Genomic DNA, 26,595 nt, shown 5'->3' with positions numbered 1-26,595 from the left:
ATATGACTGCTTTCATGTTCCAAGAAAGGGTCCTTTACGCATACTAAATTTTTTTGCAAAGTTTCCCTTTGGTATCTTTGCACATCATATCAAAGGTGGTTCATTTCTGCCAGTAAACAAGGAATCAGCTATTTTAAGTGGTTTTTATATTATGTTTTAATTGTTGGTTTTATTGCACAATGCCCGAGTCACCTTGTGTGAGATGGATGGCCACATACATTTGATTAAATAAATAAACAATGTTTTTTGGGGTATTATATAATAACATCAGGGCTGGCTTAAAACATTTTATACTCTAAAAGAAACTCCACCACTGCTGACCACCAGTAAAAGGCAATTAGTCTGGCAGTCAAGCACTAGTGTAGAACAATGTCTTCTATAGCAGAAGGCAGGTGATCCTATGAGCCACAGCATTCTTCTCTAAAATCTTTTGCGTTCTTTGCCAACTTGTACCTAAGGTGCCCAGATCAGAAATCCAAATTTAAATCAGAAATTTAAACCAAACTGCTCCCTATAATCTGCAAACCCATTACAGGCTATCCTTTTACTTATTTATTTGAGGCTGTCCAACTCTTTAGACAAATTTGGGTATCTTCCAATAAAAAAACCAACAAATAAAGAACACGACTGACTAGAGGAATAAAATATCCACCCTAAACTACCAGAGCAAAATATGACAAAACATAACAAAAGGGGGCTCCATAATCACCTTGTCCCCAAAACCTGGGAGAACAATCAGATTTTTAATGTTTTCCTAAATGATATAAAGTTACATAACATTTATACAAGGAAAAGAAGGTGTTTGCATATTTATTAAGATTAGTTAATCCAAATGTAAACTAAATTTCAAAATACATTCAGTTTACACCATGGAAGGCTCCTATCCAATCTTTTGCATCCAGGAAAGAACAGCTTCTCTTATTAAATTTAAAAAAATATATTGGAAGTTGAAATACGCGTATTTGGTCATGCATACATGTTAGCTTTTTAATTAATGAAGGTGTAATTGATGGCACAACATGTAACTAATTTCTAATACATTGTATGTTTTTTGTGTGCATCAGAAAGAGAGAATATAGACATACCAAACATATATCCTTAAATAAATAAAAAATACAGAAAAGACATCAAAATAAGAGCATAATAACAAATAAACTGAATCACAGTTGGTCCAACATATAGTCAATTGATTACATACTACTTTTCTTCAGAAAAGCAAGACATTTCTCAGTGGTTTATATAACAGTTATTGTAAACAATGTAAGTCTTATGTTTGAAACATAAACCAAACCTTCATTTTCACCTTTGCTTTCATGCTGATGGACATTTTGTTAGCAACTTCGAATTTTTGTAAGGAGAAGTACAATACATTTACATCTAGTTAGAAAAAAATATTTCCATCCTACTTCACTAAGCACATTATGTGAAAGTACATGAAATGAAAACAACAACCTATACAAACAAGTAGCTTAATGCAAGATAACAGAAAGCACAATCAGTCAATCCTGCTTCTCTGAAAAGCAGCGTGAGGTCACTTCTTTCCCCGTGTCCTTATCTTGGCACCTGAGATGTCTTTAGTAAAGGCGATTAGGCTGGATGGAGGGTTAATTATCTGCTCCAGTGCCAGGACTAAAATATTACTCTGCATTATTATTTTGTACTAATTAAATTGAATTTGCCCACGAGGAATGTTTGGAGTTTCAAACATATGACTTGTATTATTCAGAATCAGTTCTGAACTTCTTTTAAGATGACTACTATATATCCCATTCTTTAGCAGTGCTAAAGTGCTGAGTCCTTCAGGAGAAGGGCGGTATATAAATAAATTATTATTATTATTATTATTATTATTATTATTATTATTATTATTATTATTATTATTATTATTATTATTATTATTATTATTATTATTAAAGAATATTTCTGTTTTACACTGTATGTGTCCACCGGTCTGCATCATATAAAAATAAATAAAATTATTTTATAATAGGCCGTTCAAAATTTCACTATCTCCGGGAAATTTTTATAGGTTGTTAAAATTTAAAAATGAGCCAACAGACGATAGGAAATATCTACCTGTGGTAGGTAGGAAAACACTTCGGATCATTTATTCATCACATTACTCCTTTTTAAAAAAAATCGGTTTCTGCTTCTTCATTGAAATAAATGTCAAGTCCACGAATGTGTTATAAACCTTCTTAAAAAATAAAATTCTGAATACATGTCCGTTGTATCAATTCTTATTATATTGTAACAGATTCAAAGTTAGTAATTTTCTGTCTTTTTTTAAAAAAAAATATTCTCCCACTTTTTTTGTCTTAGTACATTTGTTGCTGGGACCAGAGCTGGTGTGCTTTTGGAGGTGAACAGTAATTTTAAGTTTCAGAAATGATTAGATACATTTCATGCCAACTTTAACCATAAGTGGGAATGTGAGAAATAAGATTTGGGGAGCAAAATCTAATTGATTTATCTTCCCTGTCCTGTTCTTTCTTTTTGGTTTGGCTATAAAACTTTATTTCTGAAGCAAAACTATAATGCCTGATTGCTTACACTGCCCCTGTAAGGGGGTTGGATGTTTTTACTTATGTACGTATGGCCCATGGTCTCTCTACCTTTCTCTCTTTGCTGAGCATTTCATAAAAATAGTGCACAGGGGGGAATTGCACTTACTGTCACTGATGGGACATGTAGACTGTGGTCTTTCAATATTTTCCTGATGAAGCTTGCTAGCTTTAGTTGTGTTAATGTATGACAACATAATGTATGACAACATACGTTCAACCTCATATGAGGTTGAAGGTACACTTGTATCAGCTGTGCCACGAACTTCTTGCTACATGTGCTTGGGCTTGTCTTTGCCTTCCCATGTTGGGAACAGGTGTGGCTGTGCATCTGTATAGCACTCATTGCTGAGGACGGCAGAAATGGCATTTCAAAATTGCAAATAATAATACTTGTGTAAGTGTGGTTCTGCACTTTTGTTTCAAAGTTAATTCTCCCATATCATATTGTAAATGTGGGAGTCTGGCTAAATTTAACATGCTTCTGTGAAAGTATAAGCTTCTAGTCTTTGGAAGAGTTACGACCCTTCTTGGGGTTTTAATAGTTGATTTGCTAACTGCAGTGTATCATTAAGGGTCTAATGCACATGCTACTTTGAATTTACTTAGATCCTAGCAATATCTCCGGATTCATTCAAGCTAGTGGGAGAGGGTCTTGCATCATCCCACTTTCACAAACACTAAGGGCTGAAGACCCTCTTAAATAAAAATAACAAATCTGTTCCTTAGCTTTCATTTTTTTTATTACATTTATATCCCGCCCTTCTCCGAAGACTCAGGGCGGCTTACAAGCTTAGCAGTAGCCTTCATTCTATGTATATGCCTGCTTGTTAGGGCTTTCACACACACCCCAAGCGGCATTATTACAAAGTCAGCTTATTGCCCCCAACAATCTGGGTCCTCATTTTACCTACCTCGGAAGGATGGAAGGCTGAGTCAACCTTGAGCCTGGTGGGATGCGAACCTGCACTAATTGCAGGCAGCTGGTGTTACTTAAGGAGGCGTTAGCCCACTGCTCCACCAAGGCTCTTATGTTTATTTAAAAATAAACAAAACCCCTATAGAAAAGAAAGTAAAAGATGGTGGACAGAGCATAGAGAAGGGTCTTGGATAAAACATAATTTTTCAAATGCTGTTTAAATACATAGACAGTGGCAAGAAAAGAGAAAAGAATAAAGGCAAGGTGCTAAGGTACAGGTACCAAGTAAAATACAGCAAGAGAATTAAGGAAGAAACCAAAGAACAAAAAGACTTAAAAGTAAATATAATTATGTCCTCGCCCATCAAGGAAACCAAACCGACTTGCAAAGCCTTCCAAAAGGCTACCTGGCACCACGTGATTCACATGCTTTCTTCACAATCTACTGGCTTATCTTTCTGGGAAACCACATTAATGAGGAGGGAAGAGAACAGCCTGCAGAGGTTCCAGCATGCTGTAAGAGCCAGCACTAGAATCATGCTGATGAACCAATCAAAGTAATAATCTAAGATTAAACATAATCTAGTTACACTTAAGGGACGCGGTGGCTCAGTGGGTTAGGACGCTGAGCTTGTCGATCAGAAGGTCGGCAGTTTGGCAGGTCGAATCCCGAGTGCCGCGTAACAGAGTGAGCGTGTGTTACTTGTCCCAGCTTCTGCCAACCTAGCAGTTCGAAAGCACGTAAAAATGCAAGTAGAAAAATAGGGACCACTACGGTGGGAAGGTAACAGCGTTCTGTGCGCCTTTGGCGTCTAGTCATGCCGGCCACATGACCACGGAGACGTCCTCGGACAAGCGCTGGCTCTTCGGCTTTGAAACGGAGATGAGCACCGGCCCCTAGAGTCGGAAACGACTAGCATGCATGTGCGGGGGAACCTTTACCTTTACCTTTTAGTTACACTTAGATGAAGAGGAATTTGGAAACATGAGATACCCATCAAGATGTAATGCAAAACAGTTAAATACGTTCATTACTAACTCTAAAGGACCTTTCCATTCCTTTTGGTGTTTCAAATTTGATTAGCATTATAGTCACACAGGATGGTCTACTTTTGCAAAATACTCTGCCAGGATCAAAAATTATTCTGGCTGAATCACTTTTACTATACACTGTGGGCTTGAGGTCTCTAACCTTACAAATAAACCTCTGCAGCCCAGTAATTGTTGCATCTTAGCAATTTATTCATGTAATGGGCACATTAGCCTTCAACTTTTTATTGATTCTCGGTCATTCTGTTGCTAGCAGATTGTTCCAGGGAAAAGTAGAGATTATTAGTCTAAAATTGGGCTGTGGTGCAGTGATGTGATGAACTAACTTCTGCTCTTCCAGTGGCTCCTCACTTAATGTCAGCTAAGTTAATCTGCAGCTCTTTCAGATGCTATCAGCTTCATGTACAGCGTATTTAATTAGCCTCTTGCTTTAAAAGCCAGCCCTGGGTGTCACTTAAAAGATGCATTTATTACATACTGGAGTGACAGAATGAATTACGAGCTCTCATTATGAAGCCAGTCTGGAGAAATTGGATTACTGAACTCTTAGTGATCAAATACCCTTTCACCCTTTTTTGCTCTAGCTTTCAAGGAAAAGCCCAAAGCGCCATCTTCTGCTCACTAACTGGAACCAAATATAATGTAAGCACTCAGCTCTGTCCAAAGGGAATTGCTAAGAGGGAGATTTTAGGTATTGAGAACTAGACTTTTGCTCGTCAGTTAAACCATTTGCCTATTCTGCTTCGGTGGGCATGCCATGTGCCTGACAGAAACGCTGAAGCTTCCTAACAGCTAACACACAGTCTGAAGAGAATGACAAAAATGGCAGACTGACTTTGGGAAATACAGGTTGCACCAGGAGTTAGAAGGCCTGCAGAGGGGTACGAAATTGAAACTGACCTTTGTATGAACATACTATATAGAGCCTTGGTGGAGCAGTGGGCTAATGCCTCCTTAAGTAACACCAGCTGCCTGCAATTAGTGCAGGTTCGCATCCCACCAGGCTCAAGGTTGACTCAGCCTTCCATCCTTCCGAGGTAGGTAAAATGAGGACCCAGATTGTTGGGGTCAATTAAGCTGACTTTGTAATAATGCCGCTTGGGGGTGTGTGTGAAAGCCCTAATAAGCAGGCATATACATAGAATGAAGGCTACTGCTAAGCTTGTAAGCCGCCCTGAGTCTTCGGAGAAGGGCGGGATATAAATGGAATTAAAATAAAAAATAAAATAAAATATATAGAACAAGCGCATTTTGGAAATAAATCTCCATTTGGTTATCAATGACAGAGACTCGCAGATACAGAACTTGTATTATACACATTAGAAAACTACAAGATTACATTATTTTTTGACATAATCGCCATTCAAATTGAGGCACTTGTCATAACATCTTACAAGATTTGAAATTCCTTAGTAGTAGTCGCTCGGCGCCAAATCTGGGCTATGGGGGGGAGGGGTGATCAAAAACATCCCAACGGAACTGCTTCAAAGTTCTTGGGTGCGTCTAGCGGTGTGCGGGTGTGCAGATCTGTACATTCGGGAAACAAAACAACCACTTCATAAACGCATGGCACAACATAGGAGAACAAACCCATCAGGACAAGTTTCAGCAGTGCATCTGCATTTAAAAGACAAAGGCCACTCTTTCGAAGACAGCAAAGTCCACATTTTGGACAGAGAGGACCACCGGTTTGAAAGAGAGGGTCAAAGAGGTCATCTATGTCAGGGCTTTTCAACCTTTTCACTCACTGTACCAGTTTTAGGATATGTCAATATCCAAGTACCACCAGTCATCTAGCAAGGTGTCAAAAACTTGATGACAAAAAAAGGAAAAAAAATGATGAGGTATAGGTAATCCTCGAATTACAACAGTTCGCTTAGTGACTGTTCGAAGTTACAATGGCACTGAAAAAAGTGCCCCATAAGCCACAGCCGAGCAAGACAGCAGCCTGCCCACCTGGTGGCGCTCTTCCTCCTGTCCAAGGTTTTCATTATTGTGAGCATTTCTGTTGAGGATTGGCAGTGGGGGTGGTGTGGTGTGGTGTTTGGTTTTTATTCCCCGTCTGCTAGGTGGTTGCAGAAGGTTTTGGTCACTTCACATGACCCTGGGACACTGTGACCATCATAAATATGAATCAGTTGCCAACCATCTGAATGTAAATCCCAAGACCCTGGAGATGCTGCAACATTCCAGCTGATCGGCGCTTCTTCTGGGCTCAGCAGAAGCGCCAGGATCAGCACTGAGCTCCAGCTGGAGCCTGGCGCTGATCCTGGCGCTTCCGCTGAGCCCTGACAGCCCTGCAGCTCCAGCCGTCTCTCGCTCAGGCTTGTGCGGTGCTGCTACCGGTTCAGCTCATTCCCTCCCCCGCTACCACTTTTCTAGGATGGTCGCATACCACCTGCTAGGACACTGTAACTGTCATAAATATGAATCAGTTGCCAAGCATCTGAATGTAAATCACAAGACCCTGGAGATGCTGCAATATTCCATCTGATCGGCACTTCTTCTGGGCTCAGCAGACGTGCCAAGATCAGTGCTGCTTTCCAGCTGATTGGTGCTTCTTCAGGGCTCAGCAGAAGCACCCGGATCGCGCCGAGCTCCAGCTGGAGCCTGGTGCTGATCCTGGCACTTCCACCAAGCCCTAACAGCCCCAAAGCACCGATCAGCTGGAAAGTGGCACTGATCCTGGCACTTCCGCTGAGCCCTGACAGCCCTGCAGCTCCAGCCATCTCTCGCTCAGGCTTGTGCGGTGCTGCCACCGGTTCAGCTCATTCCCCTCCCCCGCTACCACTTTTCTAGGATGGTCACGTACCACCTGCCAGGTGCCAATGTACCATAGGTGGTACCCGTACCATTGGTTGAAAAGTCCTGATCTATGTCAAAACTGAACAGCCCTCTCTCAACAGAGGAGGGATACAACATCATCTATCTCCAGTCTACAACACAGTCCTTTCAACAGTTCTAAGAAGGCTCCACACCCATTTGCACAACTCAAGTGACCCTGATGACAGATAAGCCTCTGGGCGACCTCAATGACTCTCTAAAAGAATGCAATGGTCAGCTGTCTGCAAGGAGTATAAATCCTTCCATTCCCCACCATCCAGTCAGAGCTGAAGAAGCTTCTTGGGTGAGAAGTGAAGCATCTTCAAAGAAAAACAATAAAATCCAGTTACCTTGTGAAAAAGCACCCTTGGGATGCATACTTTCACACTCATCTTGGTGAACTTGGAACATGCTGCCATTGTGTGTGTGTGTTTGTGTATTAACATATAGGCATTCTGCTTCTCAAAAATCAGTTCTCTTTCAAATATAGAGATAATTATTAGAAAAATAGGTTTGGATGGACAATTCTGGGAAATTTTAACCAAAACTACCACTTCTGCCAACCTAGCAGTTCGAAAGAACGTAAAAATGCAAGTAGAAAAATAGGGACCACTACGGTGGGAAGGTAACAGTGTTCCGTGTGCCTTTGGCGTCTAGTCATGCCAGCCACATGACCACGGAGACGTCCTCGGACAAGCGCTGGCTCTTCGGCTTTGAAACGGAGATGAGCACCGGCCCCTACAGTCGGAAACGACTAGCACGCATGTGCGGGGGAACCTTTACCTTTACCTCACACAAGGATGTTATGAAATTAAAATGGGATAATCCATGAAGCATTTTTTCCATTTGTACTCTAGCTTTCCTCCAGGGATATCAATCTAATATATATGTATCTTTTCACTGTATTCACTTGCTTAACTTCTGCTTAACTCAAAATTATGTATAACAATATATCACCTGAAGTTCTTGAAGGAAAAGCAAATACAAATATGACTAAGGATGTTGCTTTGTAATAGACACAGAGATTAAGCACAGAAAAGTCTTCTGTTTTATTTCCCCTGCAGATGAATATAGCAAGGGGAGTGAGAGTTGAAGGCTGAAGTATTAACTGTGTGCATGTCTGCATTCCTGAGAACAGGAATCTAATCTAACCTTTGATGGGCTAACATCAGCCAAGATCCCCTTTCACAGTTGGTACTTCCTGTCTTTGGGAAAATAGCACGATATTGTTGGGATAAAGGTAACTACCTCCTACTACAGTAGTTTTCTAATTGAATTAAAAATAAATATCAATATATATAAAACTGTGAAAAATAGATCATTTTTCTTCAAATTTCCTTCATGTTCCAGTCATAAGTCAGATATGGAAAGGCCATTTACAGAAATTCAACCAAGGCATTTTTGACACAGTGTGGCTGTCCAGTTTCTGCTTGAACTAGCAAAGGCGAGTACACAAGTTCCTTAAGCAATTGTATTTTTTTTTCTAATATTCAACCAGAATCAACATTGCTATTGTATAAGATAATTAATCCATGCCTTTCACTCTGGGATAATAGAGAATGAGTCTTGATGCAGGATCCAATATGGGTTGGTCACTCGCACTGGAACCCATCATGTGTGTGCACATTCTGCGAGAGAGAAATTACCTGAAGGTGGGCTCCAGTACGAGTCCAAAAGCTTGGAAGAAAAAAACGCTGGTCCCAGTGACTGACCCAGATTGGATCATGCAACATTATCCTGGGACACGTATAATTGCCTTCATTCGGGAAACAAAACTTGATTTCTGTATTAACCATCATACCAACAGTATGGTGGACAAACATATCTCAGGGAGTATCTGTTTCACAATATAGGCACCATCCCTGAAAAGGTCTGCCTCTGAGGCCCCCATTCCCTTACCTTCTTGTGAATTGTGAACAATTAAGTGTCCTGCTTTGGGGACTGCATAGAAAAAACAGATTCTAGTATGTGAAAACAAGTTTGTAAGTCCAAGGGAAATAGATGGTGCCAGGACTTTGAACAAATCCAGAAACCTACTGAATGGGTACGCCAGAAATTTGGGGACTTTTTTTTTTGCTTGAGGGTGGAAGAAATAAAGGAGGCAAAACAATTGTTCTAAGAGTAATAAGACCTAATATATTTATTTTGCCCCTTTGTTTTGCATACAAAAGAAGCAACAAATCATGCTGCTGAAAATCAGCAATGTTTGCTGTTTGATCTCCAAGCATTTGATGTAGGGTTTGCAACAGAGACCCAGGAGTGTACCTCTAGTTATGTTTTTACTGGCTGCAAACCATATCATCAAGTACACATGGCTCAGTTCTCAGACTGATATCAGTTCAAAAGATGGCCTTCTCCAAGCTCCTAATGCCCATTAGTTTGATAGTTCATAGAAAAGTAGTAAAAAAGAAAATGAGGAAAGTCTTGCCCTAATGTATGTTGATACTGGCAATTAGTTCAGTTGCTGGCATTCTTGTTACCCTGCCCCCCCCACCCCTTTCCTCTCAATGCACTTTGCTAAAGAGAGAAAAATGTGTGCTTGGAAAAGGAATTTCCGTTGGGTTCAGGCAGAAACGAAAAGCTTGACCCTTGGGAAAAGATGGGATGATAAACAAATCAGTGGTAAATGTAGACAATATCACCAAATTACATTGACCACACTCATTTAAAAGAAAAAAGAAAACTGAGACTAATGGCAATGAAATGGACGCATCCCAGCACTGGCAAACATAAGTATGAGCAGGAAACTGGGGCTGGCATTAAATGAGGTAGATGATGGTACAAAAGATTCTCCTCCAATGTCTAGTGGCCAGGCAGAAATAAGATGCCTATCTGGGGCAAGTAGAGATCCTCCATAAGTTGCTGCTGAATTATAACTCTGTGGAAAAGGAGAACGTCTGAAATTATTGGAAACCATAATATTAGCCGTATTTATTCAATTTATCAATTCAAGTATTTAATTCAACTTAACCGAATGTTTGGAAATGATAATTCCTATGGGATTTAGGCAGAGACCAAAAGCCTGGCTCTAGGAAAGGATGAGATGGTAAACAAATCAGTGGAAAGCGATATTAAGTTAAGATGGCATAAGATTGAATTAAATCAAATGTACCTTTCCTTTTAATTCTCCCATTTCTTGACTTAGTAGTTCTTCAAAATTTTAAATTTAAATTTTTGGTTATTTATAAGAATTTTCTGTGCCTACGGAAATAAGAGTCACGGGAGCTTAGTGGGGCTCAGAAAGTTGGGGATGATGGGGACGATGATTTTACAGATACAGTAATAGTCACGTCGCCACGCACCTTTCAGCCAGACACGGAAAATAAAATAAAATAAAATAAAATAAATAAATAAATAAACAAACAAACAAACAAACCTTTATTGTCAAAGTACATGTGTACATTGAGATTAGCTGAGCCTCCCCCCGTGCTCTCTCCCCCCAACACACAGTGAAAACAAACCATCCATCCTACCACACCATGTGAACCAACTACACCACACACCGGCCTCCCAAGTCAATTCTGCATAAGATTATGTCCCATTTAAAAGCCTAACAGCCCACGGATAAAAGCTATTTTTCAGCCCCACCAACAACCCTTCTATCCGGCTAGCGTTTTACAGGAGGGTCATGAGCATTCCCAACAGATACGACCCTCCCACCTTCACACAGGTACCCCAACGAAAACCAGGACGGGCGCCAGATCTCGACGTAGCCCTTCACACGTAGCCCTTCGCACGTGAAGGAGAGAGCGTCCCTTACGCCAACCTCTCTTCCTCGACCCCTGTCATCTCTCAGCCAATGAATACTCAGAATTTCGGTTCCCTCCGTTGCTATTAGTCACCGAGGGCAAAGAAGAGAAGAACGAATCCTCCAATAGCTTTCCGAGTTTGGCGTGGCGCGCGCGCTCCGAGGGCCGACTTTCGGACCGGAGCTGGGGACGCTGGGAAGATGGCGGCGGGAGCGTCGGTTTCGGTGCCGATAGCCGACTTCGCTTGTGCGGATTTCTCCGACTTGCGGGAGATCAAGAAACAGCTGCTAGATGTGGCGGAACGGAGTCGGGAACGCGGCCTTCAGCATAGTGGGAAATGGTACGGGGCGGCGGCGCCTAGGAGGAAGGAGTTTTGTAGGCTGCTGTTCCGATGTGCCGGGAGGTGGTGATAAGGCGGGAGGCTTTGAGTTGGCGAGCGGGAGGTGGTGAGGATGCTTTATGCCAGGGGTCTTCAAACCTGGCCCTTTTATGACTTTTGGACTTCAACTCCTGGCTGAGGAATTCTGGGAGTTGAAGTCCACAAGTCACAAAAGGGCCAAGTTTGAAGATCCCTGCTTTATGCAGTTTGACTTGTGCGGGCATTTGCTGTGCGATTGCTAAGAGCCGAAAACGACTTGATGACACATAGGCAATCAGAACCAAGGCAGGCAGTTGGTCAAGTCTCAGAAATAATGGGACCGCCCTATTGAATTCCTTAACAGGCCTGTGGCGTTTGGGGTAGGTGGGGTAGGTGGGTACAAAACAAATTCTATTCAGTTTATAAACAATAGCAATAGCACTTAGATTTATATATCGCTTCACAGTGTTTTACAGCCCTCTCTAAGCGATTTGCAGAGTCAGCATATTGCCCCCAACAATCTAGGTCCTGCTCATCATAGCATTTTGATCCCTATGGAATCAACTGCCAACGGAACTCCGGACTGCCCCCGACCTTTGTTCATTTCGCCGGGACCTAAAAACCTGGCTCTTTGAGCTATCTGGTCTGGACTGAGGGGTTTTAATGTTTTTAAATTGTGATTTTAATTTTTTGGGGCTAGACTTAATTTAATTTAATTTTAATTTTATATTGTATTGTTTTTAAATTTTGCCTTGTAAACCGCCCTGAGTCCTTCGGGAGTAGGGCGGTATATAAACCGAATTAATAAATAAATAAAATAATAAATTTTAGCAAGCAGCCTATAGATTTGCAGCTTTTAAGGTAGGAGTTGCAGCTGGAACAGCTTCCTTGAGTGTGAAGTTATACACCAAAGGGAGTTTTTGTATGAGTCTATGATTGCTGGGTTCATACACAATGAGCTGTAATTTGTTTGATTGGGATTTATTGAATAATCTGTAATTGATTGACTTTAGAAAACATGCTAAGATGTAAACTGAGTTGCAAGCCAAGAACTGGTTTACAGACTGTCCAGCCAGAACTGAGGAAATGATATTGTATAAACGTAGACAATGTGTTACGATTAACCAGGCAGTTTATAAGCAGTGTTTGCTCTAACACAGTAGATGTTATTGTTGCAGGGCCTCAGAACTGGCCTTTGCCTTGGACCCTCTACCCTTGAATGAACTGCCTCCTGTTCCTGAACTTACAGAGGTATGGATAATTGTCTGTATTGTCTATAATATTAAACTAAAAATGATTACTCCAATGACATTGTAACATCTAGGGACATTGTATATTAATAGTTGGTGATATATGCAAGTTAGTTGCTAAGCCTGCAGCCCTAAATTTACTTGTGAATATGTTTCATTGAACATAATTTTTAGTTATGATCGTATTGTGTGTATCTGACCTATTGTTTGTTTGAAAATCTCTAGCCTGAACAGCTCCCAGTACTACTTATTGAGCAAGTAAAAATCGTTGTTGGCATTAGGATTACAATTTTTAAAAAAAGATATGAAAAAGAAAATTAATGAGTTGGGAAAACAAAAATACTCAGGAATCAGTTTAATAATGTAAGATCTTAGCCTTCAGCCTGATGGAATGGATTTTAGACTGTATTGAGACTGGTAAATCCTCATTATCTCAAAAGAGATGATAATTCTTTTTGTGAAAAAGAGGGTGAAGTGAACTTTTAGTTTGTACTTCATTTATATTTATTGCTCGATCATTAGTAAATGATTTGTGGGAAAGGGTTTCAGACTTTAAATAATTTTTATGTAACAATACGTGCAACCATATTTTTAGTTGTGTATGATAATTACTTTTGATTTTCATTCCTGAAGCATAATATTTTGGGCAAATTTTAAGATGTCCTGGTATTCTATTGAATGTTTCATTTTTCTCTCATAGCCCAGCTATTCTAGAATTGTTTGTAGTTTTATAAAAATAGATTTTCTGAAAGTGATTTCTTATGTTCCAAACATAGTGTAGGCCTGATTTGCTAAATTTTGCACACAACTATTTAAGAGTACTTAAACTTACATACTGCTCCATAGAGCTTTACAGCACTCTCTAAGTTTACACAGTCAGCATATTGCCCCCAACAATTTGGGTCCTCATTTTACTGACCTCGGACGGATGAACGGCTAAGTCAACCTTGAGCCAGTCAAGATCAAACTTCTGGCTGTGGGCAGAGTTAGTCTGCAATACTGTATTCTAACCATTGTGCCACCGGGGACCATTTATTATTAAATCTACATTAATCATTCTCAGAGAAGCACAAATCTTATTTTGTTGTAGCCAATACAGTTTGAAAATTCATGATTTAATTAATTTACAGTTTAATGTTGCTGTTTATAATAGAAGTTGGGAACAGGTGGTCTTCCAAATGTTATTGAACTACAAACTCCTAGCAAGCCTCAGTATGTCCAGGCTATGTTGATTGTAATTGCTGTGAGTTATAATTCAGTACTCTTGGAAAGGGATAGGTTTTCCCACTTTTAAGGAAAGCCTGATGTTCAAGAAAAATATGTTCTTTCCCACAAGCTTCCCCTTCCAGCAATGTATCATTTGTTATGGAGCTGTTTAACGCCGCTTTCTTTTTTCCCACAGGAAGATGCTTGCGATTTGGATGCTTACACTCTTGCCAAATCTTACTTTGATCTAAAAGAATATGACAGAGCAGCCTACTTTTTAAGAAATTGCAAGAGCCCCAAAGCCTATTTTTTGTATATGTACTCCAGATACCTGGTGAGCTAAAACTACTTCCTTTCTGTTTCTGATGATCAGATCAGTGTGATAAATGTGAGAATGTAGTATGATCTACCCTTGCTTAATCTCAAATTAATTGTTCTTTGTTTTCAGTCTGGTGAGAAAAAGAAAGATGATGAGACAGTGGATAGTCTAGGTAAGGAATCCAAGGTAAATCTTTCATATGACTTTGTTTGATTGTTGATATGCAATTTCTTAGGCATATTATTCTTTAGAGGAAGGCTGCAGTTCTTAGCATAGCTAGGCAGAAAAATCAATTCTCAATAGGGCACTATTATGAAAAACACAATAGCCTAACACAGTATAACACTGAAAACGATGTAGCTCAGAGTTAATAAATTCCAGGCCAGATAATCTAAATGCAATGGTGCAGATACGGTATATGTGTTTTATCCCTGACTGCTGTGTAAGAGATTTTGAAAGCCTGAGAAAGATTATTTTATCACCTGAAATATAAAGCACTTCTGAACTAGCTACAAATTGGAAGGATGTGAAGTTGTAAATTACACATCCATTGTTAACATGCAAACTATGATTATATGACAGTGCGGAAAAGGTGACAATTGTAGTAAAAGGCAGTTTTCTTCCTCTACAGGTCCCTTAGAGAAGGGACAGGTGAAGAATGAAGTTCTGAGAGAATTAAGAGTTGAACTTAGCAAGAAGCATAAAGCCCGAGAATTGGATGGATTTGGACTTTATCTGTAAGTTTGTATGAGATAACGAGTAACGTAAGCTACATACAAGCATTTGCATTCCTACGTGAAGCAGAAATTGTGAAAATAGCAAAGCTTTTTTTCCCATTTACTTGTTTGCCATTCATTGTGCAGCGTCATAAATTGGGGCCACATGATTACAGAGTTTTGTTTTTTTTTCAGTCTTTGCCTTTATGTCCCATTAGGTATGGAGTTGTATTGCGAAAACTGGATCTAGTGAAAGAGGCTATTGATGTGTTTGTTGAAGCAACTCATATCCTGCCGTTGCATTGGGGAGCCTGGCTGGAGCTTTGCAACTTGATCACAGACAAAGAGACGGTAAATGGTGGGATAACTTCATGCCCAGTCTTTGTTTTCTCCCATGGCTTGGTCATTAAGCATTGACTGACCTAGATTTGATATTGTTCGCGGTGCTTTTCTGATGAAGAAAAAATAAAATAAATCTAGCTAACATAAATAAATAAATAGCTTTGGAGGTTTTTAACCTTAATCCTTTCTGAAGATGAGCAAGCACAGTGATTCCTACAGTTCAGGGGAGGTACTATAGACTCCTTCTCTAAGTGTCTTCCTCTTCTATTTGGTGCTTGCTGCCAGCTGAAGTTCCTGTCCTTGCCAGATACCTGGATGAAGGAGTTCTTCCTGGCACACATATACACAGAGCTACAGCTGATAGAGGAGGCCTTGCAGAAGTACCAGAGTCTCATAGATGTTGGGTTTTCCAAGAGCACCTACATAATCTCCCAGATTGCAGTGGCCTATCATAACATCCGAGGTCAGTGAATCTTTTTAGGCTTGGTGTGGGAAGGTCTCCTTTTCAGTTCCGTTATGCGCTGATCAGAATAATAGAGTTGGAAGGGACCTTGGAGGTCTTCTGGTCCAGGGGTCTCCAACCTTGGCAAATTTAAGACTTGCGGACTTCAACTCCCAGAATTGGGAGGCTGAGGAATTCTGGGAGTTGAAGTCCACAAGTCTTAAAGTTGCCAAGGTTGGAGTCTCCTGTTTCTAGTCAACCCCCCCTGCTCAAGCAGGAGACCCTATACCAGGGGTAGGCAACCTTGGCTCTTTTATGACTCGTGGACTTCAACTCCCAGAATTCCTGAGCCAGCTATGCTGGCTCAGGAATTCTGGGAGTTGAAGTCCACGAGTCATAAAAGAGCCAAGGTTGCCTACCCCTGCCCTATACCATTCTGGACAAATGACTGTCCAATCTCTTCTTTAAAACCTCCAGTGATGGAGAACCCCTAATTCTGAAGGCAAGCCATTCCACTGGTTAATTGTTTTCGCTGTCAGGAAATTTCTCCTTAGTTCTAGCTTGGTTCTCATCTCGATTAGTTTCCATCCCTTGCTTTTTGTCCTGCCTTCTGGTACTTTGGAAAATAGCTTGACCCCTTCTTCTTTGTGGCAGCCCCTCAAATATTGGAACACTGTTATCATGTCACCCCTAGTCCTTCTTTTCACTGGACTAGACATACCAAATTCCTGCGACCATTCTTCATATATTTTAGCCTCCAGCTCCTTAATCATCATTGTTGCTATTGATTTTCATTTTGTTAGTTAGGCCGCAGTGTTCAGATCTGTCGAGATCCATCTGGATCTTGAGCCTATCTTCTGGGGTGTTGGCTAGCCCTGCCAGTTTGGTGTTGTCTGCAAATCTGATGAGTTCTCCTTCTATTTCCTCATCTAAATCATTTATGATCACGTCGTGTTGCTTTTTCTTCAGATATCGACAAGGCATTATCCATCTTTAATGAACTAAGAAAACAAGACCCTTTCAGGATAGAAAATATGGATACCTTCTCCAACTTGCTTTATGTCAGAGTAAGTACCTTTTTTCTCAGCCATATTTTAACAAAATACTCCCGATTAGCTAACATACCCATATTTGGATATAGAAAGATGCAGACCATCTTCCTGCATCAAAGTGCTGGAGAAGAGGACAAAAAGCAGTGAAGGGAGGACATACGCAGACAGTTGCATGTGACTTTACTACAGATAGTTTTCAAACATTCCAAATCACTAAAACATCTTACACTTTTGCTGAAAATCAAGATCCCTTTAAATCAAGCTGGTGCTCACTTTGATACATCCATATAGGTTTTCTTGGCAACATGGGTCATTTCAGGATGGTTGTTTGCCTTCCCATCTTCTCCAAGTACTAATGTCTGATCTTGCTTATCTCTTTCCAAAATCGTCCGGTTATCTAATGCTGTCATTTGCTGTGGCTTTATTGAAAACTACATAATATAATGCTTGTGTTATTCGGTTACAACAGGGGTCTTCAGACTTGGCCCTTTTATGCCTGGCTGAGGAATTCTGGGAGTTGAAGTCCACAAGTCATCAAGGGGCCAAGTTTGAAGACCCCTGGGTTACAATATTGCTACAATAATCAAATCAGGTTGTGGTGTAATCTTATGCCTTTCTTTGCTTGGTTATCTAGAAAAAAACAGTAACATATTAGTGGAGCTCGCTTGATGGATTTATTTCTACAATTGTAGTGTGGCACAGTCAAATTCTTAAGGTGAACTAGGTAGTTAACCAAGTGGCTGAATTTGAGACCTGAACTACTGTTTTTCCTAATTTCCTTTTGCAGCGGAGTAAATTTTCATTTTTCCCCCCACTCCTTCCCCCCCCTTTACTAGGGTATGAAGCCCGAATTGAGCTATTTGGCCCATAACCTATGTGAGATTGACAAGTACCGTGTAGAAACTTGCTGTGTGATTGGTGAGAAACTTTGCATTTTCTTTTCTTGAAGAAACTGATTTTTCCCCTCTTAAACAGTGCCAGTGAAGCTATTATTATTATTATTTAACTTAGGGAACTATTACAGTTTGCGTTCCCAGCATGAGAAAGCAGCCCTCTATTTCCAGCGAGCACTGAAGCTGAATCCTCGATATCTTGGAGCATGGACCCTTATGGGGCATGAATACATGGAGATGAAAAATACATCAGCAGCTATTCAAGCATACAGGTATGTGTGGAAGAGTCGAGCTCAATTGCCTCGGATTGGAATTGCTTTAACTGGATGTCACCTTCTACAGAAATTTTACCCTGTCCCAAACTAAATGCCCTGGGCATCCAATGAGAAAAGATTTATAGCAATAGCAATAGCACTTATACTTATATACCACTTCACCGTGCTTTAGAGCCCTTTCTAAGCAGTTTACAGAGTCAGCATAATATTGCCCCCCCAACAATATGGATCCTCATTTTACAAACCTCAAAAGGTTGAAAGGCTGAGTCAACCTTGAGCCAGTCAGAAATGAACTGCTGGGAGTCAGCAGAATTAGCCTGCAATACTGCCTTTCTAACCACACTGCCAGCACAGCTCTTTTATAGAAAAAAATTTATTTACTGAAAGCAATCTATTTAGCTTGTCGATCAGAAGGTCGGCAGTTTGGCGGGTCAAATCCTGAGTGCCGTGTAACAGAGTAAGCGCCTGTTACTCGTCCCAGCTTCTGCCAACCTAGCAGTTCGAAAGCACGTAAAAATGCAAGTAGAAAAATAGGAACCACTACAGTGGGAAGGTAACAGCGTTCCGTGCGCCTTTGGCATCTAGTCATGCCGGCCACGTGACTACGGAGATGTCCTTGGACAAGCGCTGGCTCTTCGGCTTTGAAACGGAGATGAGCACCGGCCCCTAGAGTCGGAAACGACTAGCAGGCATGTGAATAATAATAAACCTTTATTGTCAAAGTACAACATGTGTACATTGAGATTAGCTGAGCCTCCCCCCGTGCTCTCTCCCCCCAACACACAGTGACAACAAACCCTCCATCCTACCACACCATGTGAACCAACTACACCACACACCGGCCTCCCAAGTCAATTCTGCATAAGTTCACAGAGATTATATCCCATTTAAAAGCCTAACAGCCCACGGATAAAAGCTATTTTTCAGCCTGTTGGTGCGGGGGAACCTTTACCTTTACCTTTTATAATTATGGTGCCCACAGCCTGCGTAGGGGAAAAAATGACAGGAAATAGGATTGTTTTCTCTTACTTAGGAAAACAAAGGGCAGCTGTTTGTCCCCTTGGCAGGAGAGAGTTTCATAAAGTGGAAGCTACTATAGAGAATTCTTGCCACTTATTTTGCTTTCCCCTCCCTCACATGTAATTCATTTCTTTCCAAAATAAAGAAACGTATATGATCATTTTAACTATATTACTTTTTTCTTCTTCAAATGCCCTCTTGTTAGACATGCCATTGAAGTGAATAAAAGAGACTACAGGGCATGGTATGGCCTGGGGCAAACATATGAGATTCTCAAGATGCCATTTTACTGCCTGTATTATTACCGGCGAGCCCATCAACTCAGGTAAAACAGCGAGCATAGTTATCCCTATTGCTGTATTTTTTAAAATCAACTATCCTTGGTATGTGAAGTTAAATTATTATATATGAAATCAATTATTTATTTGGAAGTATCTGTTTATAAAGAATAATGCCCTGCAAATGATAAAACCTTGGTTTTCAGTGTTGACTATTAGCTTTATTAAAGGCAAAGGAGTATAAATTGCAAGGAATTACTAAAGATATCAATTTCATAAACTAATTATTGTGGGAAAATAAGTCCTGTGCTTATTCAGTGCTAACCTACAGGTTTTTTTCTTTTGGCCCGGTGTGGTAAATAAAGCTATGAAATTAGTTGATATTGGAGGAAATTTTTCCAATAGTTGAATCTGAAAAATACCACTGCCAAAATCTGACAGGTCTTTAATTTTTTAACTTTGTGGTGAAGGCAAGTGCTCAGCAAGCTATAGATGATTTTAAATGATTTTAATCTTTTTGTCAGCTAGGTATCTTGTGTTTTTCGCAGACCCAATGATTCTCGTATGCTTGTTGCACTTGGAGAATGTTATGAAAAATTAAATCAGCTAGTAGAAGCCAAAAAGGTACTAGAAAACACAAATTTTTTTGGGGGGGGGGGAAGGGGGGGATTTGTGGATCCATGGGGAAGCAGATAGGGGAATTATTGCATGTATTATGTTGCCCTAGTCTGTGCATCATCCTTTGAGAATGGTTTGTGAGAAGTAGGTCATATGGCTAGGCCAGGGGTAGGCAACCTCGGCTCTTTTATGACTCATGGACTTCAACTCCCAGAATTCCTGAGTCAGCCAGGAATTCTGGGAGTTGAAGTCCATGAGTCATAAAAGAGCCGAGGTTGCCTACCCCTGGGCTAGGCTATCTATCTTAAGAAAGGGGACAAAAAGCATCAAGTCCTTCCTAGAGTGGAGTGAAAAATTTGATTATGATGTACATTTATTTTCACACTTCCACATGCCCAATATAATAGGGACCAGTCCTTTCTTATTGCTTCATATCCTAAATTCTATTCCAGTATGAAGAAAAAGAATTGTCACTCAAACTTAGTGTTATATTTTCATTACCAAGTCCCGATAATAAAGTTACAAAATGCAGTCAGAATATCTTAATATAAATATTACATCAGAATCAGTGAAAATCCTAAACATAATTAGTATTTGTAGTTGTCAAAAAGATTTTTTATTATAATAGTGTTGCTCAATTTGTGCTGATGTTTGGGATATTTTTGCCCAGGCTGAACAAGGACTGGTTGGCAAATATAACAAACAATACGATTGCAAAAGAATCATTTTTATATTAACCCCATTTGCTAGTCTGATCTATGATGTTAAGTGTCCCAGTAAATGCAAAATTCCATAATCTTTCACACCAACCCCTGACCAATAATTCAAAAGTAATTTTTTGCTGTGCAGCAATCAGTGTATGAGCCATCAACAAAAGGAAATGGATTTGATCATCTATAAAATAATTTATGTGACATCCCTGATACATTTTAACTAGCTTACTCACTGGGGGGGGGGAATGTCACATGGTGACGGTAACAAACAGTGAGTGTGCATTTTGCCACCTGAATCTGGAGCCCAAAGATGTGGAGAGTTGGGTGGCATACAAGTTTAATAGAGAGTTGGGTGGCATACATGGCAGGGGTCCGGAGTACCTGAGGGAACACCTGCTGCCGGCATCGACTTCCCTCCGCCCTGTGCGTTCCCACAGAGAGGGCCTCCTCAGGGTGCCTCCGGTCAGAGAATGTCGACTGGTGGCCCCCAGGGGGAGAGCATTCTCTGTGGGCGCTCCGGAGCTATGGAATCAGCTCCCGGTTGAGCTCCGGACGGCGCCCGGCCTTCGCTCCTTTCGCCGCGAGCTAAAAACATACTTTTTTGAACAAGCTGGCCTGGCCTGATGAGGGGATGGGGGGTGGGTTTGCTATTGCTATTTATTAGGTTTTAAATATCTATTTTAGTATGTGGGCATTTATTTAATTTAGTTTTAACTTTTGTAATTTGTATTTTTATTCTTGCCCTGTTCACCGCCCTGAGTCCTGCGGGAGAAGGGCGGTATAGAAATATTATTATAAAATAAATAAATTATAAAATAATATTCTTTACTTCATCTTTGCTTTTATTCTTGACAGTGTTACTGGAGAGCATATGCTGTAGGGGATGTGGAAAAAATGGCACTGGTGAAGCTAGCAAAGTGAGTATGGCATTGCATTTCCCTTGCCTTACTTTCTCTACTAAGGCTGGAATGTTTCTGTTTTAAAAGAAAAGGGAAAGTGGGGCTTGTAAAGGCACATGGGCAGTGGATACATCATTGTGCCATGGGTATTTTTCTGTAGAAATGCAGTTCATGTGTGATTAACTTTATAGGCTTCTACCTAAAAGCCCCTTGCGGAGTGAATCATGTCCTACAGCTTTGTACTCAAAAGTATAATGCTGAGTTGGTACCTCCTGCTCAGCTGATCCTTTTATCCTCAGTCACGAGCATCCTCTTACCACTTGTGTCTTTTCTTAGGCTTCATGAGCAGTTGAATGAATCAGAACAAGCTGCCCAGTGCTATATCAAATACATCCAAGATATCTATTCTTGTGGGGTAAGTCAGCTCTAAATACGTTTGGGAGAGCATGAGAGGGGAAATATAGGGAAATCCTAAAAGTCCTTACAGGTAGTCCTTGGCTTACGGTGGAATTGGGACTGGATTTTCTGTTGTAAACTGTGATGTCACCTGACTGCATCACTTTGCAGTTGCAGTCCCAGTAGTCGCAGTTGCCATCATAACCCCAGGATTGTGCAGGTTGTTGGGTGAGAAGAGATGGGAGTTCCCAGCAAGCAAGCTGGGGGTTACCGCAGGCAGGTGCTAGGGAGCAGGGAGGGGAGTGCCATGGGTGTGTGGAAGGTGCCCACAAGTAGGCATGGGGACGGTTATAATTGCAGGTGGCCCACACTTTGAGGGTGCTGAGCTGGCCAGAATTTTGAAGACTCGTGTTAAGTCATTTTTTTTCAACTATAGCTGATACATTTAGTTGTGACCTTGAATGGTTGCTGAACGAATGGGTGTACCTACTGTATATTGTATCCCAGGAAATAGGGGAAAACTTGGAAGTAAGCACCGCCTTCCGCTACTTGGCTCAGTATTACTTCAAGTGTAAGCTCTGGGATGAAGCCTCAGTCTGTGCTCAGAAATGCTGCGCCTTCAATGATGTGAGTAACCGCTACAGTTTAAGTGGACAATTTTTCACTGGGGCTTTATACCTGTCCCCATATGTATGTATACATCATTAATGTATGTCTCTTTTCTCCCCCTTCATTTGTGGCTAGGCCAGAAGCTGTGTCCTCCAGGCTTGGTGTAATTCATATCTAAAATTAATCTGGCAGAGCTACTGCTTTAACTTAAGATGGTAAAAAAATAATGCCCTGTGGCGAGGTGGATGGCAAATAAATTTAGTGAATGAATAAATAATTATTTAGTAGAGATGGCCCTTATTATTTTCAGGAATTCCATTCCAGCTTAACTAATAGATAACAAAACTGCAGCCAATGAGATCTTGACAAAAATTTATTCTACGGGGTCTGAAGTACTTCTTCCAAATAATTCTTTGGTTTATTCAGACATTCACATATTTGCAATTTGCAAACTTTTGGCTATTAAAATGGTGGCAAATATAACACTGGGCCTATTGCTTTTCTTTCTTATCAGAGAATGAAGTTCTTTAAATTAATACTGACAGATCCCAGAGAGGATATAGGCCATTACCTGAAATATTCATTTAGCTGCCTCCTCCATCACATATGATCAATACAAAAGGCAGCATGTAGCTAGCTGTCTGCAGAATTCACCTCTACTAAGCTGCCATTCAGCTATTTAATGGACCAAGGAGAGTGATATTGTAATATTCCCATATGCACATGAGATTTACCTTTCCTATATATCCTTTTTTCCACCTTTTTTGTGTGTGTATACATTCTTTATATGAAGCATTTACCTATTGGTTTAGTTGTAATTTAGCTTGGTTTGCCTATGACCTGTTTTATATCAGCATCCTCCCTTTTTCTTTCCTCATGCATCTGGCTTTTCTTTCTAGACAAGAGAAGAAGGGAAGGCTCTTTTGCGACAAATCTTACAGTTACGAAATCAAGGGGAGACATCAACTACAGAGGCAGCCACACCTTTCCTGCTTCCTTCTTCACTCTCTGCCAACAACACTCCAACCCGCCGAGTGTCCCCACTGAATTTGTCTAACATTACCCCTTGAACTGAACTACCTTTCTGTGCTGGCTCAGTTGACAGGATGATCCTGTTGTAAACTGGGCCTTTCTCTGGAGGAAGGCTGTTGTATTCAATTCAGATGGATGACCTCACGTTGCTGAGGATGACTTGTCTATTGTATTGTAGCCATGAAATGGTAATAGCTCAGACCGTGCAGCGAGCTGAGTTCACGTACATCTCAGTCTTCTTACAAGTCTGGCACCCATGTGGGTGAGAGAGAAAACCCCTCTTTACACTGGCTGTGGGGTTGTTTTCTGTTCCTTTCTTCATCGCATTCCTTTCGGAGGAAGTTGTAGTTAAGATGCAAGTTTATCAGATTTGCATATGTGAAACAGTATCACATTTGTTTGAAATTGAAAAGGAGTGTCTGTGAGCAGCTGACTTTGTCTTTTGATTATGTGACTAATAAAAGTTTACCTTACAGGAGCAAGAAGGCAGAGAACGTGGATGGAAAAGGGAATAGGTCACATCTAATTCAGTGTAATAATGCCAGGCTGAAACTGGTAACATAAAGTGGTGGGTATATTGTATGCCAGCAGGTGCAGTGTTACTGCTTTCCCACATGGGCTCTAGAAATTGTAGACTATTTTAGTTAATCTTTTGTTGATCAAGAAGCAGAGGAAATTACTTGAGAGCAAATCTATTCATTTCTTTGATTTAGCAGCTTGTAAATGTTCGGTTTAAACAATGACTCTGTTATTGTAACCTAATGATTGCGACCAGTCTTTAAATGCCATATCTGTTAGAATTCAGGAAGCATAAAACAATTTTTGTGTGGTGAAGAATCAGGTTATCTACCATTACCATGTTTTTATCAGTATATTTTCAAGAAATCAGATTTATGACTTCTGACCTGTTTCAAAGATGTTGAGGCTTCAGTATTCATATTTAGAACTTTAATCTTCCTCCTCCTCAAGGACACTCAACATGGTAAACAGCCTTCCAAATTTATCATACAAATAAGCTATATAGTTAGTTCAGCCACCATCCATAATTGCTTGGATCATCTAATCATAAAATAATTCTTATAAATAAAGTAGAAGTAATCTGAAATATCCCATATTTCTATAATTGTAAAATAATTCAACCGACTCTTGTACTGTATGGCAGTCATTAAATTCGGTGCCTTGTTATACTAGTAGAAACTGAAGCCAGGCTGCCACCCTTTGAATAGCAGATCTTGTCAACATCCAGCTCAAGAATCCAAATAAAAGTCCAGGTTCACTTCGTTTCTGAAAAGCTTACTGTTTATTGAATACACAGCTTGATTATGTTGAAGAAAAACTAGCTCTGAGATTCCAACACCAATTCATAGATTTAAACAATAATTCTCCTAGCCAAACCCCCAACATCTTACGTAATACATATTAACAAGTTCACTTTGTTATGGGAACCATCTGTTTCAAATCTGCACCTGTTATGGTGTCCTTGACAAGGCTTCAGCCTCTCATGGTCTCCAGCTGAATTGAAGAGGCTTCATTTCTCCATTTAAACGACTTGAAAGGAACATTCTCTTCCCCCACCCCCTTAATCTAAAGGCAAGATGAAACGCAGAGGCACCTAGCTGCCAAAGTTTCAACCTTATTTATTTCCAGATCAGAATCAATAAGTTTGTGCACAAGACGCTTCTTGCAAAATAATCAGAATTGTGTTTGAGTTGGTTGGTGTTCTAGATGTATCCCTCCTTTAGCCTTGGATTGCTGCAAATTATTTCATGAACTAATGCCTCACATGATTATCGAAATCTAGGTTTAGGTTTAGGTTTATTCGATTTCTATACCGCCCTTCTCCTGAGGGACTCAGGGCGGTTAACAGGGCATATATAAATAAATAACAGTACAAAAATTAAAAAAGATTAAACCAATGCCCAATTAAAATACAATAACAATAAAATAATAAAAAACCCGTTAAAAAGACCCTCCCCATCAGGCCAGACCAGCTAGTTCAAAGAAGTGGGTCTTCAGCCCGCGGCGGAAGGAGCGGAGGTCTGGTGCCATCCGGAGCTCAACCGGCAGTTGGTTCCATAGTGCCGGAGCACCCACAGAGAAGGCCCTCCCCCTGGGGGCCACCAGTCGACATTCCCTGACCGAAGGCACCCTGAGGAGACCCTCTCTGTGGGCACGCCCAGGGCGGAGGGGAGTTGACGCCGGCAGCAGGTGGTCCCCGAGGTATCTAAATACCGTACTGGAATCTTGCTATGAAAATTACGCATTTATCAAAGTTGCTGTATACCCCTAATTTAAACAAACTAATGCCAGTTGCTCAGGTTTTCTAATTGTTTTATATATATAAAAATCCCATTTATATCCCGCCCTTCTCCGAAGACTCAGGGTGGCTTGCAATTTAAAGCACAAATCAATGTGCTTAGCAATATGCTTGCAAGTACACCATTCAATCAGGATTTTGCACGTTCTTTGTATTGAGTATAGAGTAGTTGATGATTTAGGCACTGAAGAGGAATATTGGAGCCAATCGGATTTCATGGCCCAGGATTTTTCTGAAAAACAGTACATTTGTGCAGTCAATGTTCTCAAAAGATATTTCTTGAAATAGCCTTGTATGTATTATGCTCTTAACAGAACATTTTGCCATATGAAAAGCCAGCTGGTTGAAGAAAAAAATAAAATGCAGGGGAACTTGTTTTCTGCTTTTGAACAAGTTGCAAGTTATGAAGTTCTGATTACCTTATGGTTTACATGCTCAGGAAAGAGTATACATAGTCCTTTGCATCTACTCAACTATGTCTATTGTTTGACATACATTAAGCATGTGGCGTGGGTTTTTAAAAAATCTTAACCAGAAACATCAGTAGAATTTTCAGACTGTTCTATAGAACTCCTTCATGGGGTTCCATGAGACTATGGGGGGAAATGTTCATGCAAACCCTGCCAATTATCTATCGCTAGAGCTTTGCCTCTGGATCAGAGGCCCGGGTTTTGTTTAAAGGTTCCATGGCCTGAAAGTTGAAAACTCCAGTTGTGTACCTTAAAAACAATGGCTCCAATGTACATAGTATTTAA

The 26,595-nt window shown here is 40.5% G+C and overlaps 1 protein-coding gene across 1 annotated transcript; it reads left to right on the top strand.

Annotated features, from left to right (window-relative positions):
• Positions 1–10,227: 10,227 nt before the first annotated feature.
• CDC23 (cell division cycle 23) lies at positions 10,228–26,350 on the top strand. The gene is made up of 16 exons (XM_081318630.1): positions 10,228–11,445; positions 12,642–12,714; positions 14,116–14,253; positions 14,368–14,410; positions 14,870–14,975; positions 15,173–15,305; positions 15,582–15,759; positions 16,708–16,805; positions 17,627–17,708; positions 17,802–17,955; positions 19,184–19,303; positions 19,805–19,880; positions 21,443–21,504; positions 21,823–21,901; positions 22,390–22,509; positions 23,391–26,350. The coding sequence occupies exons 1-16, from the start codon at positions 11,306–11,308 to the stop codon at positions 23,559–23,561; spliced, it is 1,773 nt and encodes a 590-aa protein (XP_081174756.1). The 5' UTR covers positions 10,228–11,305; the 3' UTR covers positions 23,562–26,350.
• The last annotated feature ends 245 nt before the right edge of the window (positions 26,351–26,595 follow it).

This window comes from Vipera berus (genome assembly GCF_964194415.1).
Source record: "Vipera berus genome assembly, chromosome: 2".
Lineage (NCBI taxonomy): Eukaryota > Metazoa > Chordata > Lepidosauria > Squamata > Viperidae > Vipera > Vipera berus.
The sequence above is the reverse complement of the archived record's forward strand: the minus strand, read 5'-3'. Positions and strand labels throughout refer to the sequence as shown.